The sequence below is a fragment of the Balaenoptera ricei genome, chromosome X (assembly GCF_028023285.1).
Source record: "Balaenoptera ricei isolate mBalRic1 chromosome X, mBalRic1.hap2, whole genome shotgun sequence".
NCBI classification, from domain to species: Eukaryota; Metazoa; Chordata; class Mammalia; order Artiodactyla; family Balaenopteridae; genus Balaenoptera; species Balaenoptera ricei.
In genome coordinates, this window is record NC_082660.1 from 42,986,546 (window position 1) to 43,005,001 (window position 18,456).

General features: G+C 35.2%; 1 protein-coding gene across 2 annotated transcripts in view; it reads left to right on the forward strand.

Annotated features, from left to right (window-relative positions):
* Positions 1 to 15,842, forward strand: part of RP2 (RP2 activator of ARL3 GTPase) — a 47,923-nt gene extending 32,081 nt beyond the window's left edge. Inside the window, exons 4-5 of one of the 2 annotated variants that reach the window (XM_059910538.1) lie at positions 12,227 to 12,312; positions 15,254 to 15,842. In XM_059910538.1, coding sequence (XP_059766521.1) covers positions 12,227 to 12,312; positions 15,254 to 15,340 — 173 coding nt within the window. In that variant the 3' untranslated portion in view covers positions 15,341 to 15,842. Of the gene's footprint in view, positions 1 to 12,226; positions 12,313 to 13,691; positions 14,275 to 15,253 lie in introns of those variants that run through there. The other variant, XM_059910539.1, reaches the window with a different exon arrangement.
* The last annotated feature ends 2,614 nt before the right edge of the window (positions 15,843 to 18,456 follow it).

Sequence of the window (18,456 nt, forward strand, 5' to 3'; positions counted from 1 at the left end):
GGCTCAGTAGTTGTGGCACTCGGGCTTAGTTGCCCCGCAGCATGTGGGATCTTAGTTCCCCGACCAGGGGTTGAACCCGCATCCCTTGCATTGAAAGGTGGATTCTTAACCACTGGACCACCAGGGAAGTCCCTGTTGAGTTTTTATCACACATGATGTTGAATTTTGTTGAATGCTTTTTCTGTATTTATTGAGATGATCATGTTTTTTTATTATTGAGTCATTTAATCTGGTGAGTGACTTTTGTTAATTTTGAATGTTGAACCAACCTTGTATTCCTGAGATGCACCCCATTGATCATGATGTTTTATCCCTTTAATATATTGCTGGATTCAATTTGCTAATATTTTATTGTAGATTTTTACATCTTTGTCCATGAAGCGTATTGGTTTGTGGTTTTCTTTTCTTGTAGTATCTTTCTCTGGCTTTGATATTAGTGTAATGCTGGCCTCAAAATGAGTTGAGAAGTATCCTTCTTCTTCTGTGATCTTGGAGAGATTATAGAGAATTAGTATCATTTCTTCCTTAAATGTCTGGTAGAATTTGCCAGTGAAACCCATCTGGGCCTGAAGACTTGGGGGGAAGATTTTTAGCCATACATTTTATTTATTTATTACATAGAGAGCTCTTCAAGATATATTTGTCTTCTTGGGTGAATTTTGATAGTTTTTGTCTTTTGGGGAATTGTTTCATTTCATCTGAGTTATCAAATTTATAGGTGTAGAGTTTATAGTATTTCATTATTATTAATGTATGTAGGATCAGTAGTGATGTCCTTCTTATACTCCTGTTGGTGACTTGAGGCCTCTCCCTCTCCCATTGGCCTCGATAGAGGTTTATCACTTTATTGATAATTTCAAAGAAGCAGCTTTTTGTTTTATTGATTTTCTCTATTGTTTTTCTCTTTTCAGTTTCATTGGTTTCTGCTCTAATATTTATTTCCTTCCTTTCATTTGCTTTAGGTTTAATTTGCTCTTCTTTCTCTAGTTTCTTAAGGTTTAAGTTTGGGTTACTGATTTCTTCTTTTCTAATAGAGTGATTCTCGTTACTCACAGTAGGTCTGTTCTATAAAGTTGCTGTGAACACTGAATCAGTGAGTACTGAATTGCTACTCCTAGGAGAAATGCAGGGCTAGGTTCCTACAAGTCTCTGGTCACAACATTTCTTTCAACCAATCAGTATAACCTTGTTGTATGTGTGTTTCTGCTTAAAGACACCTCATTTAGTATATGTTTTTGATTCATTAACATTGAACTCACAGCCAGCAGCACTGTAACTTGTGCCTGAATGAAGCTTATCTAACAGACATTTTCTTTGTAAGGCACATCACAGGTTTCCTAAGCTTAGGAACATTAGACTGTACTTGAGCACTACATTTGAAGGCCATTTTAAACACTGATATTACCAACAAAAAGTATAAAAATGTGGCACTAGATGGACTGTGAAAAGGCCACTTGTTTACAGAATGAATGCTGAAACAAGAAGGCAGAGCATCAGTTTGTTCAAATTTACCTGGAAACATGCATGTCAGGCAGCTCATATTTTTTGCCACTTTGTGTGTGTCCATGAATGACCATGAAAAGACAAGTATTGATTTTGAGTAAAATATTTTACCTATTTGGTAAAATAAATTTTACCAAGTAAGCAATTAGCAAATAAGGAACCCACAAATAATGAGGATTGACTGTGTATGTATTTTGTGTTAGAAATTTTCCTTTAAGTGCTGCTTTAGCTGCATTCTGCCAATTTTGATATGATGTATTTTCATTTAATTCAGGGTTTGGCAAAGTATGGCCTACTGTACATTTTTTAAATGAAGTTTTATCAGAGCATAGCCACACTCATTCTTTTATTTATTATGTTTTGCTGCTATTGCACTGTAACAGCAGAGATGATTAGTTGTGACAGACATTGTATGGCTCACTAAGCCTAAAATATTTCCCATCTGGCCCTTTACAGAAAAAGTGTGCTGACCCCTGATGTAGTAGTTTCCCTTGAGACTTTTCACTTGATCCATGGATAATTTAGAAGTATAATGTTTAATTTCCAAACATTTGGGAGATTGTCCAGATGTGTTTCTATTACTGATTTCTAGATTAATGCTGTTATGGTCTGAAAACACACATTGTATTATTTCTATTTTCTTTAATAAGTTAAGGCTTGTTTTCTGGAACAGAATATAGTCTATCTTGGTGAATAATCTATGTGCAGGTGAGAAGAATATATAATCTGCTTTTGTTTGCTGAAATGTTCTATAAATGTCCACTAGGTCGGTTTGGTTGATAGCGCTATTCAGGTCATCTATATCCTTACTGATTTTCTGCCTACTTGCTCTATGAATTAAAGAGAGGAGTGTCAAAGTCCTCAACTGTAACTGTAGATTCGTCTATTTCTTTTTTCAGACTCTATCAGATTTTGCCTTGTGAATTTTGAAACTCTGTCGTTAGGTGCATACACATCTAAGATTATGTCTTCTTGAAGAATCCTTTATTATTATGTAATGTCCCTCTTTGTCTCTGATAATCTTCCTTGTTCTGAAATCTGCTTTGTCTGAAATACAGCTACTCCAGCTTTTGTTTGGTTGTTCGTGTTTCATCATAAAGCTTTATCCCTTTTCTTTTAACTTATCAAAGTCTGTGTATCTAAAGTGAATTTTTTGTAGACAGCATATAGTTGGTTCTTGCTTTTCAATCCAATTTGACAGTCTCTGTCTTTTTTTTTTTTTTTTGGCTGCCTTGGGTCTTCGTTGCTGCCCCCGAGCTTTCTCTAGTTGCAGTGAGCAGGGGCTACTCTTCGTTGCGGTGCACGGGCTTCTCATTGCAGTGGCTTCTCTTGTTGCCGAGCATGGGCTCTAGGCACGCGGGCTTCAGTAGTTGTGGCTCGCAGGCTCAGTAGTTGTGGCTTGTGGGCTCTAGAGCGCAGGCTCAGTAGTTGTGGCGCACGGGCTTAGTTGCTCCACGGCACGTGGGATCTTCCCGGACCAGGGCTCGAACCCGTATCCCCTGCATTGGTAGGCGGATTCTTAACCACTGCACCACCAGGGAAGTCTGTCTTTAACTGGTGTGTTTGCACCATTCATATTGAAAGGGATTGATATCGTTGGATCAATATCTACAATCTTGCTAGCTGCTTTCTGTTCCATTTGTTCTTTGTTTTTTGTTTCCTCTTTTTCTGTTTAATTGGGTATTTTTTAATGATTCCATTTTACCTCCCCTAGTGACTTATTATTTATACCTCTTTTCCTAAATCTTATTTAATGGTCACCTTTGATTTTACAGTATACATATTTAAATAATTTGAGTCCACCTTATAATAATATTATACCACATCACCTGTAGTATATAAGGACCTAAGAACATCATATTCTCAAATCTTCCTTCCCATCCTTGTGTCACTGTTATATATTTTACTATTACATATGCTGTAAACACCTAATGCATTGTTCACATTATTACTTTAAACTGTCAGTTATTTTTAGAACAATTAAAAATAAGAAAAATATAGACATATTACTGGAGGTTTTAGAGCATATGAATGCCATGGTCCCTTTAAAATGTAGCTTTTATCATTCTGGTTACTCTAAGGGGAGAAACAGAGAGACCAGCTGGGAGGCTGTTGCTGTAACCTAATTGAGATGTGACAGTGACTTGTTCCAAGGTCATGTTAAATAACACAGAAGAGTTCATTAGATAGGATATCCAGAAATCTTTTTTGTTTACTTCGAAGTCTCACAACTTTTTCATGACAGTTCAAATATTTAGATTTAAAGCTACTGCAAGCTATTTGATAAGACAGTCACATTAAAACAGTAAAAACATGACCAGTGATCTTGTTGACCTCATAATTCAGTTTGAAATAGTCACTTGAAGTAATCACTTTGAAGTAATTGTAGTCCTCATTATTAGATAGAGAGACAAATAGAACTGCTTAAAAAGCACATTGTTGGTGGTGTAGTTTTTTTAAAATTTAGGGTCCACACATGTTAATCAAAACTGCTGCACTTGTCCACCTTTTCTGTTGATGTTTCTTTGTTGGCAAATTAAGTCACTTATTGGAAGTTCTTCATATCCTATTCAAAGGATAGCAACCAAGTTACATACTTGGGTAATTCTACCAAAATTGTATTTCTGAATTCTAGATTATATTGTCTTTGTAGAATACAGGAACTTTCAGTAATAAATGTCTGACTTTAAAAGATATATCTACTGTATTTCTTTTAGTGATCCTGAATAAAAGCATATTCCATTCTACCTTAATTCAAACTTTCTACTCTCTGCAAAACTGGAAACCCTACATTATCAAATTTTTCTTTTTAGTTCAATATTTTTTCGGTTTGAAATGCTTTTTAAACTCTTTTTTGCAAATTTCCAAATGTACTGTTTCTACTCAGAAGTAGCTTCCAATGACCCCATGTGTACCCATCCCCCAGTTTTATCAACCTTTTGCCATACTTTAAAAAATAATCTATATATTCTCCTTTTTGCTGAAATATTTTAATCAAATTTTGATGTCTTGTCATTTCATCCCTAAATATTTCAGTATGTATCTTAAACAAAGTGAAATTAAAAATGAATGTTTTCTAATAACAGTTTTATTAAGATATATTTTATATACCATAAGATTTATACCATAACAATTTGACAGCTACACAAATGTTTTCTTAAGTGGGGTGTATTATCACGTCTAACATGATTAACAATGTCTTAATATCATCAACTAATTAGTCCATGTTCAAATTTCCCTAATTGTCTAAAAACATTCTTTATGTATTTTTACAGTTAATTTGATCCAGATCTAAAACTGGCGCACTCACTCACTGTATGTGGTTGTTTTGTATCTTATATCGCTCTTAACCAGAAACAGGTGTTCCCCCTCCCCTGTTTGTTTCGTGCCTTCGTCTTGTAAAAGAAATGTGGTCAGTTGTCCTGTAGTACGCATGGGTTTGTTTAATTTGTTCCTCTATAGTTCTTGTAGATTAGAAGTTAAATCAAAGCCTTGTTTACACTCAGGTTTAGTTTTTTGGGGGGAATATTTCACAGGTGGTACTATTTCCTATAATGAGAAGGCACATAATATTTGATTGTTGTACTTCTAGTGATGCCAATATTGTTAGGCTCAGGTGGTGACAGTCTTTTTATTGTAGAGTTTCCTGTGAGTCTTCCCTATGGGATGCTAAAGCCATTGATGATTGTTGCCTGATCCAGTTATTTTATTAGGAGTTTCAAAATGATCATTTTCTAATTGTGTCATTACCTCTGCATTTATTAATGGATGTTAACAGAACTTCTCCTCGTATGCTGAGCTGTTTGGCTAACTTGAAATATGCTTCATATCAGAAAAGCAGAGTAAATAAAGGAGAAATAATTAAGCATCGATTTTCAGAGTAAAAAGTCGGTGCCCGAGCAACCTATAGTGGTGTCCAGTGAATTTTGTTTGTTTGTGTCTTTTCTGAATATCATTATGAGCTCATGACTTTATATATTCAGTATGTTTTGATAAATTGCAGGCATTATTCCTTCTGATCTCACCATGTCTCATCTTTGGTCATTAGGAGCCTCTTCAAGCTGGCTCCTGTATCCTTTTGATAAAACCCTATTGGCCTTTGATAGCCTCATTGCTTTTTGGCTCAACATGATATTTGAGGTTGATCTTACCCATTTCTTGCCCCAGACATAGAATCATCCATTTTTCTGAGAAAATATTCCCCAGTTACCTTCTTTTCTTTACTCAGTACCCATCTTGATCTATATACTGTGATACTGCAAAACTCATACTTAAACTCGTTCTCTGTATCTGATTGTACAGTTGACTGTGATATATCCTGCCTTTTCTATATTTGTTGTCTGTATTAAATCACAAGCCTTTTCTCTCCTTCTTGTGCCTTGTTCTGTGGCACATGACTACATTCACCTTAGTATTTCATTCCTTAATACTTCATTTTTCTCTCTTGCTCCGTATTGTTTAATAGATTTATATCTTTTTTTCAATTTTTGAATTTTATTTTATTTATTTTTTTATACAGCAGGTTCTTATCAGTCATCAGTTTTATACAGATCAGTGTATACATGTCAATACCAATCGCCCAATTCATCACACCAGCACCACCACCCCCCCGCCGCTTTCCCCCCTTGGTGTCCATATGTTTCTTCTCCACATCTGTGTCTCAATTTTTGCCCTGCAAACTGGTTCATCTGTACCATTTTTCTATGTTCCATATATATGCGTTAATATACGATATTTGTTTTTCTCTTTCTGACTTACTTCACTCTGTATGACAGTCTATAGATCCATCCATGTCTCAACAAATGACTCAATTTCGTTCCTTTTTATGGCTGAGTAATATTCCATTGTATATATGTACCACATCTTCTTTATCCATTCATCTGTCGATGGGCATTTAGGTTGCTTCCATGACCTGGCTATTGTAAGTAGTGCTGCAATGAACATTGGGGTGCATGTGTCTTTTTGAATTATGGTTTTCTCTGGGTATATGCCCAGTAGTGGGATTGCTGGATCATATGGTAATTCTATTTTTAGTTTTTTAAGGAACCTCCATACTGTTCTACATAGTGGCTGTATCAATTTACATTCCCACCAACAGTGCAAGAGGGTTCCCTTTTCTCCACACCCTCTCCAGCATTTGTTGTTTGTAGATTTTCTGATGATGCCCATTCTACCTGGTGTGAGGTGGTACCTCATTGTAGTTTTGATTTGCATTTCTCTAATAATTAGTGATGTTGAGCAGCTTTTCATGTGCTTCTTGGCCATCTGTATGTCTTCTTTGGAGAACTGTCTATACAGGTCTTCTGCCCATTTTTGGATTGGGTTGTTTGTTTTTTGATATTGAGCTGCATGAGCTGTTTATATATTTTGGAGATTAATCCTTTGTCCGTTGATTCGTTTGCAAATATTTTCTCCCATTCTGAGGGTTGTCTTTTCGTCTTGTTTATGGTTTCCTTTGCTGTGCAAAAGCTTTGAAGTTTCATTAGGTCCCATTTGTTTATTTTTGTTTTTATTTCCATTACTCTAGGAGGTGGGTCAAAAAAGATCTTGCTGTGATTTATGTCAAAGAGTGTTCTTCCTATGTTTTCCTCTAAGAGTTTTATAGTGTCTGGTCTTACATTTAGGTCTCTAATCCATTTTGAGTTTATTTTTGTGTATGGTGTTAGGGAGTGTTCTAATTTCATTCTTCTACATGTAGCTGTCCAGTTTTCCCAGCACCACTTACTGAAGAGACTGTCTTTTCTCCATTGTATATCCTTGCCTCCTTTGACATAGATTAGTTGACCATAGGTGTGTGGGTTTGTCTCTGGGCTTTCTATCTTGTTCAATTGATCTATGTTTCTGTTTCTGTGCCAGTACCATATTGTCTTGATTACTGTAGCTTTGTAGTATAGTCTGAAGTCAGGGAGTCTGATTCCTCCAGCTCCATTTTTTCCCTCAAGACTGCTTTGGCTATTTGGGGTCTTTTGTGTCTCCATACAAATTTTAAGATTTTTTGTTCTAGTTCCTAAAAAAATTCCATTGATAATTTGATAGGGATTGCATTGAATCTGTAGATTGCTTTGAGTAGTATAGTCATTTTCACAATATTGATTCTTCCAATCCAAGAACATGGTATATCTCTCCATCTGTTGGTATCATATTTAATTTCTTTCATCAGTGTCTTATAGTTTTCTGCATACAGGTCTTTTGTCTCCCTAGGTAGGTTTATTCCTAGATATTTTATTCTTTTTGTTGCAGTGGTAAATGGGAATGTTTCCTTAATTTCTCTCAGATTTTTCATCATTAGTGTATAGGAATGTGAGAGATTTCTGTGCATTAATTTTGTATCCTGCTACTTTACCAAATTCATTGATTAGCTCTAGTACTTTTCTGGTGGCATCTTTAGGATTCTCTATGTATAGTATCATGTCATCTGCAAACAGTGAAAGTTTTATTTCTTCTTTTCCAATTTGTGTTCCTTTTATTTCTTTTTCTTCTCTGATTGCCGTGGCTAGGACTTCCAAAACTATGTTGAATAATAGTGGTGAGAGTGGGCAACCTTGTCTTGTTCCTGATCTTAGAGGAAATGCTTTCAGTTTTTCACCATTGACAATGATGTTTGCTGTGGGTTTGTCGTATATGGCCTTTATTGTGTTGAGGTAGGTTCCCTGTATGCCCACTTTCTGGAGAGTTTTTTTCATAAATGGGTGTTGAATTTTGTCAAAAGGTTTTTCTGTATCTATTGAGATGATCATATGGTTTTTACTCTTCAGTTTGTTAATATGGTGTATCACATTGATTGATTTGCATATATTGCGTATATTGAAGAATCCTTGCATCCCTGGGATAAATCCCACTTGATCATGGTGTATGATCCTTTTCATGTGTTGTTGGATTCTGTTTGCTAGTATTTTGTTGAGAATTTTTGCATCTATATTCATCAGTGATATTGGTCTGTGATTTTTTCCTTTTTAGTATCTTTGTCTGGTTTTGGTATCAGGGTGATGGTGGCCTCATAGAATGAGTTTCGGAGTGTTCCTTCCTCCTCAATTTTTTGGAAGAGTTTGAGAAGGATGGGTGTTAGCTCTTCTCTAAATGTTTGATAGAATTTACCTGTGAAGCCGTCTGGTCCTGGACTTTTGTTTGTTGGAAGATTTTTAATCCCAGTTTCAACTTCATTACTTGTGATTGGTCTGGTCATATTTTCTATTTCTTCCTGGTTCAGTCTTGGAAGGTTATACCTTTCTAAGAATGTGTCCATGTCTTCCAGGTTGTCCATTTTATTGGCATAGAGTTGCTTGTAGTAGTCTCTTAGGATGCTTTGTATTTCTGCAGTGTCTGTTGTAACTTCCTGTTTTTCATTTGTAATTTTTATTGATTTGAGTCCTCTCCCTCTTTTTCTTCATGAGTCTGGCTAATGGTTTATCAGTTTTGTTTATCTTCTCAAAGAACCAGCTTTTAGTTTTATTGATCTTTGCTATTGTTTTCTTTGTTTCTATTTCATTTATTTCTGCTCTGATCTTTATGATTTCTTTCCTTCTGCTAACTTTGGGTTTTGTTTGTTCTTCTTTCTCTAGTTCCTTTAGGTGTAAGGTTAGATTGTTTATTTGAGATTTTTCTTGTTTCTTGAGGTAGGCTTGTATTGCTATAAACTTCCCTCTTAGAGCTGCTTTTGCTGCATCCCATAGGTTTTGGATCGTCGTGTTTTCATTGTCATTTATCTCTAGGTATTTTTTGATTTCCTCTTTGATTTCTTCAGTGATCTCTTGGTTATTTAGTAATGTATTGTTTAGCCTCCATGTGTTTGTGTTTTTTACTTTTTTTCCCTGTAATTCATTTCTAATCTCATAGCGTTGTGGTCAGAAAAGATGCTTGATATGATTTCAGTTTTCTTAAATTTACTGAGGCTTGATTTGTGACCCAAGATGTGATCTATCCTGGAGAATGTTCCATGCGCACCTGAGAAGAAAGTGTAATCTGCTGTTTTTGGATGGAATGTCCTACAAATATCAATTAAATCTATCTGGTCTATTGTTTCATTTAAAGCTTCTGTTTCCTTATTTATTTTCATTTTGGATGATCTGTCCGTTGGTGTAAGTGAGGTGTTAAAGTCCCCCACTATTATTGTGTTACTGTTGATTTCCTCTTTTACAGCTGTTAGCAGTTGCTTTAGGTGTTGAGGTGCTCCCATGTTGGGTGCATATATATTTATAATTGTTATATCTTCTTCTTGGAGTAATCCCTTGATCATTATGTAGTGCCCTTCCTTGTCTCTTGTAACATTCTTTGTTTTAAAGTATATTTTATCTGATATGAGTATTGCTACTTCCGCTTTCTTTTGATTTCCATTTGCATGGAATATCTTTTTCCATCCCCTCACTTTCAGTCTGTATGTGTCCCTAGGGCTGAAGTGGGTCCCTTGTAGACAGCATATATATGGGTCTTGTTTTTGTATCCATTCAGCAAGCCTGTGTCTTTTGGTTGGAGCATTTAATCCATTCATGTTTAAGGTAATTATCGATATGTATGTTCCTATGACTGTTTTCTTAGTTGTTTTGGGTTTGTTTTTGTAGGTCCTTTTCTTCTCTTGTGTTTCCCACTTAAAGAAGTTCCTTTAGCATTTGTTGTAGGGTGGGTTTGGTGGTGCTGAATTCTCTTAGCTTTTGCTTGTCTGTAAAGCTTTTGATTTCTCCATCGAATCTGAATGAGATCCTTGCTGGGTAGAGTAATCTTGGTTGTAGGTTCTTCTCTTTCATCACTTTAAGTATATCATGTCACTCCCTTCTGGCTTGTAGAGTTTCTGCTGAGAAATCAGCTGTTAACCTTATGGGAGTTCTCTTATATGTTATTTGTCGTTTTTCCCTTGCTGCTTTCAATAATTTTTCTTTGTCTTTAGTTTTTTTTTTTTTAATTTTTTAATTTATTATTTATTTATTATTTTTATTTTTGGCTGTGTTGGGTCTTCGTTTCTGTGCGAGGGCTTTCTCCAGCTGCGGCGAGTGGGGGCCACTCCTCATCGCGGTGCACGGGCCTCTCACTATCGCAGCCTCTCTTGTTGCGGAGCAGAGGCTCCAGACGCTCAGGCTCAGTAGTTGTGGCTCACGGGCCCAGTTGCTCCGCGGCATGTGGGATCTTCCCAGACCAGGGCTCGAACCCGTGTCCCCTGCATTGGCAGGCAGATTCTCAACCACTGTGCCACCAGGGAAGCCCTGTCTTTAATTTTTGCCACTTTGATTACTATGTGTCTTGGCGTATTTCTCCTTGGGTTTATCCTGCCTGGGACTCTCTGTGCTTCCTGGACTTGGGTGGCTTTTTCCTTTTCCATGTTAGGGAAGTTTTCGACTATAATCTCTTCAAATATTTTCTCGGGTCCTTTCTCTCTCTCTTCTCCTTCTGGGGCCCCCTATAATGCGAATGTTGTTGCGTTTCATGTTGTCCCAGAGGTCTTTTAAGGTGTCTTCATTTGTTTTCATTCTTTTTTCTTTATTCTGTTCTGCGGCAGTGAGTTCAACCATTCTGTCTTCCAGGTCACTTATCCGTTCTTCTGCCTCAGTTTTTCTGCTATTGATTCCTTCTAGTGTAGTTTTCTTTTCAGTTATTGTATTGTTCATCTGTGTTTGTTTGTTCTTTAATTCTTCTAGGTCTTTGTTAATCATTTCTTGCATCTTCTAAATCTTTGCCTCCATTCTTTTTCCGAGGTCCTGTATCATCTTCATTATCGTTATTCTGAATTCTTTTTCTGGAAGGTTGCCTATCTCCACTTCATTTAGCTGTTTTTCTGGGGTTTTATTGTGTTCCTTCATCTGGTACATAGCTCTCAGCCTTTTCTCCTTGTCTATCTTTCTGTGAATGTTGTTTTCGTTCCACAGGCTGCAGGATTCTGGATTTATGTCTTTTGTAAGAAATTTGTAATTTCCTGGAGGTCAGGACTTCTCCATTACTGAAGGAGATAAAAAGCAAATCTATTAGGAATATAGTGATAGTGGAAAAAATTTTAATTGAATTGAAAGGCTTGTTTTGTTTGGTTCACTTACAGCCATGTTTGCCAACAGTTTGACACCAGTAGTTCCAATTCTACATTTAAATCCAAGCCAAACTGAATCACGAATCTTTGTACCAGTATTTAAAGTACAGGTGGTTTAAAAGTAATCAAATTAAGTATGGGAAAGGAGGCACAAATATTCTATTCGGAGAATTAAAAAATAAAAACTTGGTCGTTGGTTCTAGAATATAATATTATGGGACATTCAAGAAAAATACTTTCAGATGGTCATTACTTTTGGTGCCTGGCCTCAATTCCTACTTGGCTAAGCTTCATTATTGGTGGCCCAGAACTTGGCTGGTAAGTAGGAGAGTTGGAAGCAAGACTAGCTGCCTAGCAAAATGATTTGAATAGCTTCTGATCTTATTTGTCATTTTATCAACTATTTTTTGTAGTTTGTATGGTTTTCGTAGAAGTATGAAAACCAGAAAAGCCAGGCTATTTACAACACTTAAAAGTATGACACTAGTCCTATAATGGCACTGAAGCTACTTGTCATGTGATGAGACTCTATGTTAATTTGTTTTATGATTAGAGTAGGAGGTAGCTGAAGTGACGTGTCCCATCTGTCTATTCCCTTCTTTCTTTTCTCTTACCCCCAAAGAAGAGGCTGAAGATTCTTCAGGGAAGAATAAAAAGATTAATTTGAGAATAGATTTATATTCATGTTAAGACAACACTTCTTGGGTTTGCTTATAGGTCCTGTTATTGCCTTGGAGTTCAATGGAGATGGCGCCGTAGAAGGATGTCAACTTATTGTCAACGAGATATTCAGTGGGACCAAGGTACAAGATTTTATTGACTATATTTCATTCAGACCTTTCCTTTCCTTTCCTTTTCCTTAAAATTAAATAGTATTTTCAGCACATCATGATTTTTAGAATTTATGGTAAATAATTGGGAGCTAAGCTTTGGTTTTTCCTTGCCAAACTAAAATTTTAATAGCTTAAAAATTTACAAAGTAAGTATCTACTTATTAAAAACCTTCAATAATACATGTTTCTAAAGTAAAATATCTCACCAAATGTCTCTTCAAGTTCTTCCTTTTTTAAAAGTAGTGATATGTTGAAAATGTTATATTTCTAAGATTGTATACTTTCGATGGACAATCCTATTGACCAGTGTTCATTTTCATTTGCTTCAGTAATACTTGATCAAAACTTGAACTTGAGCTATATCTAGAAATCACTACATGTAGGTATTTTCTAGATATGGTTGATGAGGTTGCTGTATCTGAGAATTTCAAACTTAAACAACTTAATATAGCTTAAAAACCAAACATATAAGAGGACTAAATGAGTATATATATAACTGGGTTTCTTTGATAAATATCTGAGAGGAAATTTTTGATTTTGTAGTCTGATTTGGCTTATGGTCCCTTGAATTTGCATAATTTAAAGTACTTTGTTTTTTGTCTCATTTTATCATCACAGCAGTACTAAGGGAGAGGGCAAATCAGATTGAATAGAAAAGGAAGCAGAGAGAAAATGGTTATATGATTTGGAGTTTTTAGATCTGAATGAGTTAAAGATTATCTAATCCAACTTTCTCATTTTACACATGTGGAAACTGAGCCCAGAGAGGTTTATTAAATTGTCAGCATCATACAGCTAGTTTATGATAAAGCTAAATTGAACCCAGGTCTCCTCTAATTTCTGGCTGACATTTATAAAAGCTGTTTTTGAAGGGTTCTATTGAGTACTGCTTTGTTGATGTTTGGAAAATAGTTAATTTAAAATTAGTAATATATCTTTAGCAGTTTTGAAAAAGATAATCTCAAGTTTTGCTTCTCAGCCTATTGAGATTCTTATTTAGAAAATAGAAGAAATTAAGAGTTCTTTAAATAAATCTCTTTGTTCGTAGCTTTCATAATATTGACTGTTACATATTTTAAAAACTGAAATTCCAAGTGTAATAAAATACAACTGAAGTATTATGAAAGCAAAGATCTTAATTATATCATAAGTGCTTTTAAAAGAGCTCAATTGCATCATAGCTTTTGAAACTATATTTCATGAATTCTACAGAAAATCCGCAAATATTATAAATGATGTACTTGAATTTCTTTTAAATAGCAAGCCTGTGACTGTTCTGTGGAGAACATGGGCTTTGGAATTTGGGGATTACTAGCATGTATTTTTTGTCTCTTTTATGTTTAACATAGATGTTTGTATCAGAAAGCAAGGATGCGGCATCTGGAGATGTAGACAGCTTCTACAACTTTGCTGATATACAAATGGGAAAATGAAGTGCGATGTGGAACCAAGGACTTGATTTTAAGCCCTTTTCAATTTGTGTATTAGCAATGGTTTTTTTACTGATGCTAAAATTGTTAGTCATTTTTAAAATAAATTGTTGAATACTGCATCATTTAGTTGAGGTTCAAAAAGAGTTCACTTTAAATTAAGTAGTTTTAATCAGCTTAAAAACCATTTAACCCTGTTCAGTGAGCTTGTAGGTTTTGTTTCTCTGCATATGATACTGTTATTAGAAAATAGAAGTGGCTAACAGTTCATGATTTTAGTCCTAATTAAACGTCCTTTCAAATCTCTAATTTACACTTTCCTCAGTACTCCATGATATTTGAGAATATATTCCATTGCTTATTTTCTTTTTTAATTTAGAAGGATTCATTACTAGCGGATCAGTTAGAATGAACCTATGCGCATTTTTTTCATGTATATACATCCAGTTAAATATTTGCTTCCTAGTTGCATAATATGGCAAATGAAATTTTGTATACAGAGTTGACATAATACTTTGTAAATTAAGTTTTTTAAATTAATAGGTGTTTGATAACCAGTTTTGCAAGTAACTCTACTAACTGATGTTGGTATAGCTGTTTAAAGACTACTTTGTGAGTAGTATGATTATTTGAATAAATTCCACATTGTTTAGTTTTTGAATACAACTGCTAGATGACTCTTCTGCTTCCTGGTAGGAAAAGGTATATGCAACACTGAAACTATAGAAGCCCAATCACCAGCAGTTCAAAAAGGTGATCACTGTTTTATCAGCTCTTATGAGCTATTAGAATTAAAACAAAACCTTGCAACATTTAGGTAAGAAATACTTAAGCATAGTGATAAGCTATGCAGATTATTAAAAAGCTAGATAAATTTGATTTTCATTAGATATGCCACTTCTATCAATCAATGTTCAAGTATGATAAAATTATTTTGGTTGCTTTAAAGCATTATTTTCCAGATCAACCTGACCGTAATAATTTACCAGGGGGCAGGGGAGAGCTACTTGTTTAAAAATCCACATTCTTGGACCAATCCTTAGGCAAATCAATTCAGTGCCCAGGGGAAACTCTGTTTTAAGGGGTTTGTTGTAACATAAGGTAATCAGAAGATCTTGATAGGTTGATCTTGTGAGAAGGGACTGAACCTGCCATCTACACCACACAGAGCAGCTAATCAGAAGTTAGCTTTCATAGGTCTATTTTTAAAAGGAACCTTGAATTTAATTATGTTTTGATAAAACTAAGGCTGAAAATAATCACTTGTAAAAATTCCTCTTATGATTGTTACTAACAATGTATTTTTGTGTTTAAACTGAAAGTATTTTTGTCGATATTTTCAGATTCATTTACAACTATTGCATTGAATTGTGTGTCGATGTTCAGAAATAATACATTAAAAGACTTTTCACTTTAAATTAATAAGTAATATTGACCACCTACCCTGTGCCTCACCTTGTATTAGCATTGTATCATTTCAGTCTTTCTACAGGAGCATTCTATTCTACATAACCTATCCTTTAAATCAAAATGAATTCATAGGGCTTCCCTGGTGGCACAGTGGTTGAGAATCTGCCTGCTAATGCAGGGGACACGGGTTCGAGCCCTGGTCTGGGAAGATCCCACATGCCACGGAGCGGCTGGACCCGTGAGCCACAACTACTGAGCCTGCGCGTCTGGAGCCTGTGCCCCGCAACGGGAGGGGCCGCGATAGTGAAAAGGCCCGCGCACCGCAATGAAGAGCGGTCCCCGCACCGCGATGAAGAGTGGCCCCCGCTTGCCGCAACTAGAGAAAGCCCTCGCACGAACCGAAGACCCAAACACAAACAAAAATAAATAAATAAATAATAAAGTAGCTAAAAAAAAAAAAAAAAAAAAAAAAAAAAAAAAAAAAAAAAAAAAAAATGAATTCATAAGATGCAAATAAAAATCGGTGATAGGTTTAATATAATTTTTATCATAATTTACAAATGAGCTTTGCCAAGTAGTAGTCAGAGGACATTAATTTTTCTCATAGGTAAGCTAGATTAAACATATTCTTTCTGATCATAATTACATTATTAAATCCCATTATTCACAGTTTAAAAAATCACAATACTTTGTTTTTCAAAAATATAATACAATGTTATATAACGCTGTAAATTGAGTTCTTTATTTTACCTATGGTATTTTAGCAAAAACTCAGGAATATTACATATAAGGGAGATGTTAATTTAAAAATTTCCACTAAATTTAGTATCTATTAACCAAAGCCTAAAATTTTATACTCTTCTGTTAGATAAGAGCTTTTACCCAAGTTTAATTTGTCTTTCAGGACAGTTCTTTGCTTCTGAATGTTTGAAAAGATTTTTTAAAAATAAGTAGTGCTACGGTTGTTGTTTCTATCATTCTAAACCTTGATTGTAATTAGAGTATTCTACATTTCATTTCTGAATAGCTTTTGAATTCATGAAAAAGTATTAGCAATGAAAACTTAGTAATTTTATTAAGTTATACATGTTTAGACATTATATTAGCTTATTTCTCTTGTGTTAATAGTACTGCTGTTTTTGCTTCTGTATATTTATATCTAGCTTTTGTATGTAATTTATCTAGTGTTTATAAAATGTGATTTGTAATAAATATTGTTAAAATGAAAAAGAATTAACACTAATTTTTGAAGAGCACTTCTATAACATATATTTACTCATACATGTACCAAAATATGATCATGACACACATTTTTTAATGATAAAAGTAAAATACAACGGTCTAACCTGTCTTATGTTAATGAGAAATGAACTGTATGCCATGTTGTGTGTACAAAGCACTCTGGAGAAATGCAAAGGAAGTAGAAAACCTGTTTTAATCTAAGGAATTTCCAATATCACGCTCCCTTTGTTAAAAGATACGTTTTGTTATGATTGAATACTTACTAAGATTAGGCATCATTTTCTTCCATATTTAAGAAAATAGTGAATTGTTTGTGATATACTTTCAGGTTTATACAAATGGACCTTATTTTTGAATTGCTACCAAATTTATCAGCCTTCGTACCCAATTTCTCCCTCTCCCAGCCCATAAATCAGAGAAACTGCAGATTGGTTAGTTTTAAAAATAACATTTATTATCATTATTTCTATGTATAAAGCTTCTACATGTATATTTAGAGCATTTGGGGGAAGAAAACAGAACTGTGCAAGATAGTAGCAAAAATTACTTCCTACTTATTGGATAATTCTTGCTGTGCTGAGTTTAAATTTTTTCTCATTTTTTTTTCATTTTATATTTGTGTGAGTTATGATTTTATCTTTTTTTTAAAACATCTTTATTGGAGTATAATTGCTTTACAATGGTGTGTTAGTTTCTGCTTTATAACAAAGTGAATCAGTTATACATATACATCTATCCCCATATCTCCTCCCTCTTGCGTCTCCCTCCCACCCTCCCTATCCCGCCCCTCTAGGTGGTCACAAAGCACTGTGTTTTTCTCATTTAAAAGGGACATATTTAGGGACTTCGCTGGTGATCCAGTGGTTAAGAGTCCGTGCTCCCAATGCCGGGGCCACGGGTTGGATCCCTGGTCAGGGAACTAAGATCCTGCATGCCGCATGGTGCGGCCAAAAAAATAAATAAATAATAAAAGGGACATATTTAACTCTGTTTTCCATAGGAAGAGAAGATACTGTAATTAAGGTATGATTACTCCTTCAAAATCCATTCTAGAAAATATTTTATCCTTTAAAAGTGTAACACTAAAAAAAGCCACATTTCATTTGAATTTTAGTAATGAAAACTTTTTTTGTGAAAATGGAGTCATTCACTGTTCACTTGGTTTCCTTTTTTGATCGAGTGTTTGAAGAGGGTGGCAATCGGTCCTACTCAGCTGGGGAGGCAGTAAACCTTTATACTACTTCATCTCTCTCCTTTGACATTTGTGACATTTTGGCTTTTAGTGGCAAACTCGAGCAAGATGTTCAGAAGCAGCGTTTTTTTTTTTCCTTTTCTAGTGTTTTGGTGCTTTCCTGGTCAGGGCAGGTTCTTACCTATAAATAGATGTTGAGGGAGCAGGTGCACAGGTAGCAGGGAGCCCCCAGCATCCTTCTCTCGGCTCTGATCCTCCCTCTGGGGCCTGCCTTCCCCATTTCAGTTTAATCTGTTCACTAGTAATTGGACTAATGAAAAGTAACTTGCAAGTGGCGTGACAAGTAATTAACTGATGTTTGTAAAGTGCCTTGAAATGGTGCTTTATGGATGTTAAGTATTACTGTGCTGAGCAAAGTAGTATGGTGATCTTTTAAAGTAGTTCAGTTGCGAAGCCATACACCCACCTACAAATAGGCAACTGAATAAGAGAAAACACATATAAGAGGCTGATAAGACTTAAGTGCTGTTCTCTTATTGATTGATGTACTTTCATTTATCAATTGTAGGTCAGTTTGTTAGGCTCATTAATAGAACCTTTTATACTATTTCACCCTAACTTATAAACTGAGCATATATTAAGTGATTTTAAAATTTATCCCAGGACTTCCCTGGCGGTCCAGTGGTTAAGACTCCGTGCTTCCACTGCAGGGGGCACGGGTTTGATCCCTGGTCGAGGAACTAAGATCCTGCATGCCGTGTGGTGTGGCCAAAAAAAAAAAAAATTATCTCATTAGAGTCATCTAGTTTTAGGACTGTGAAGCGTATGGACATTTTCAAT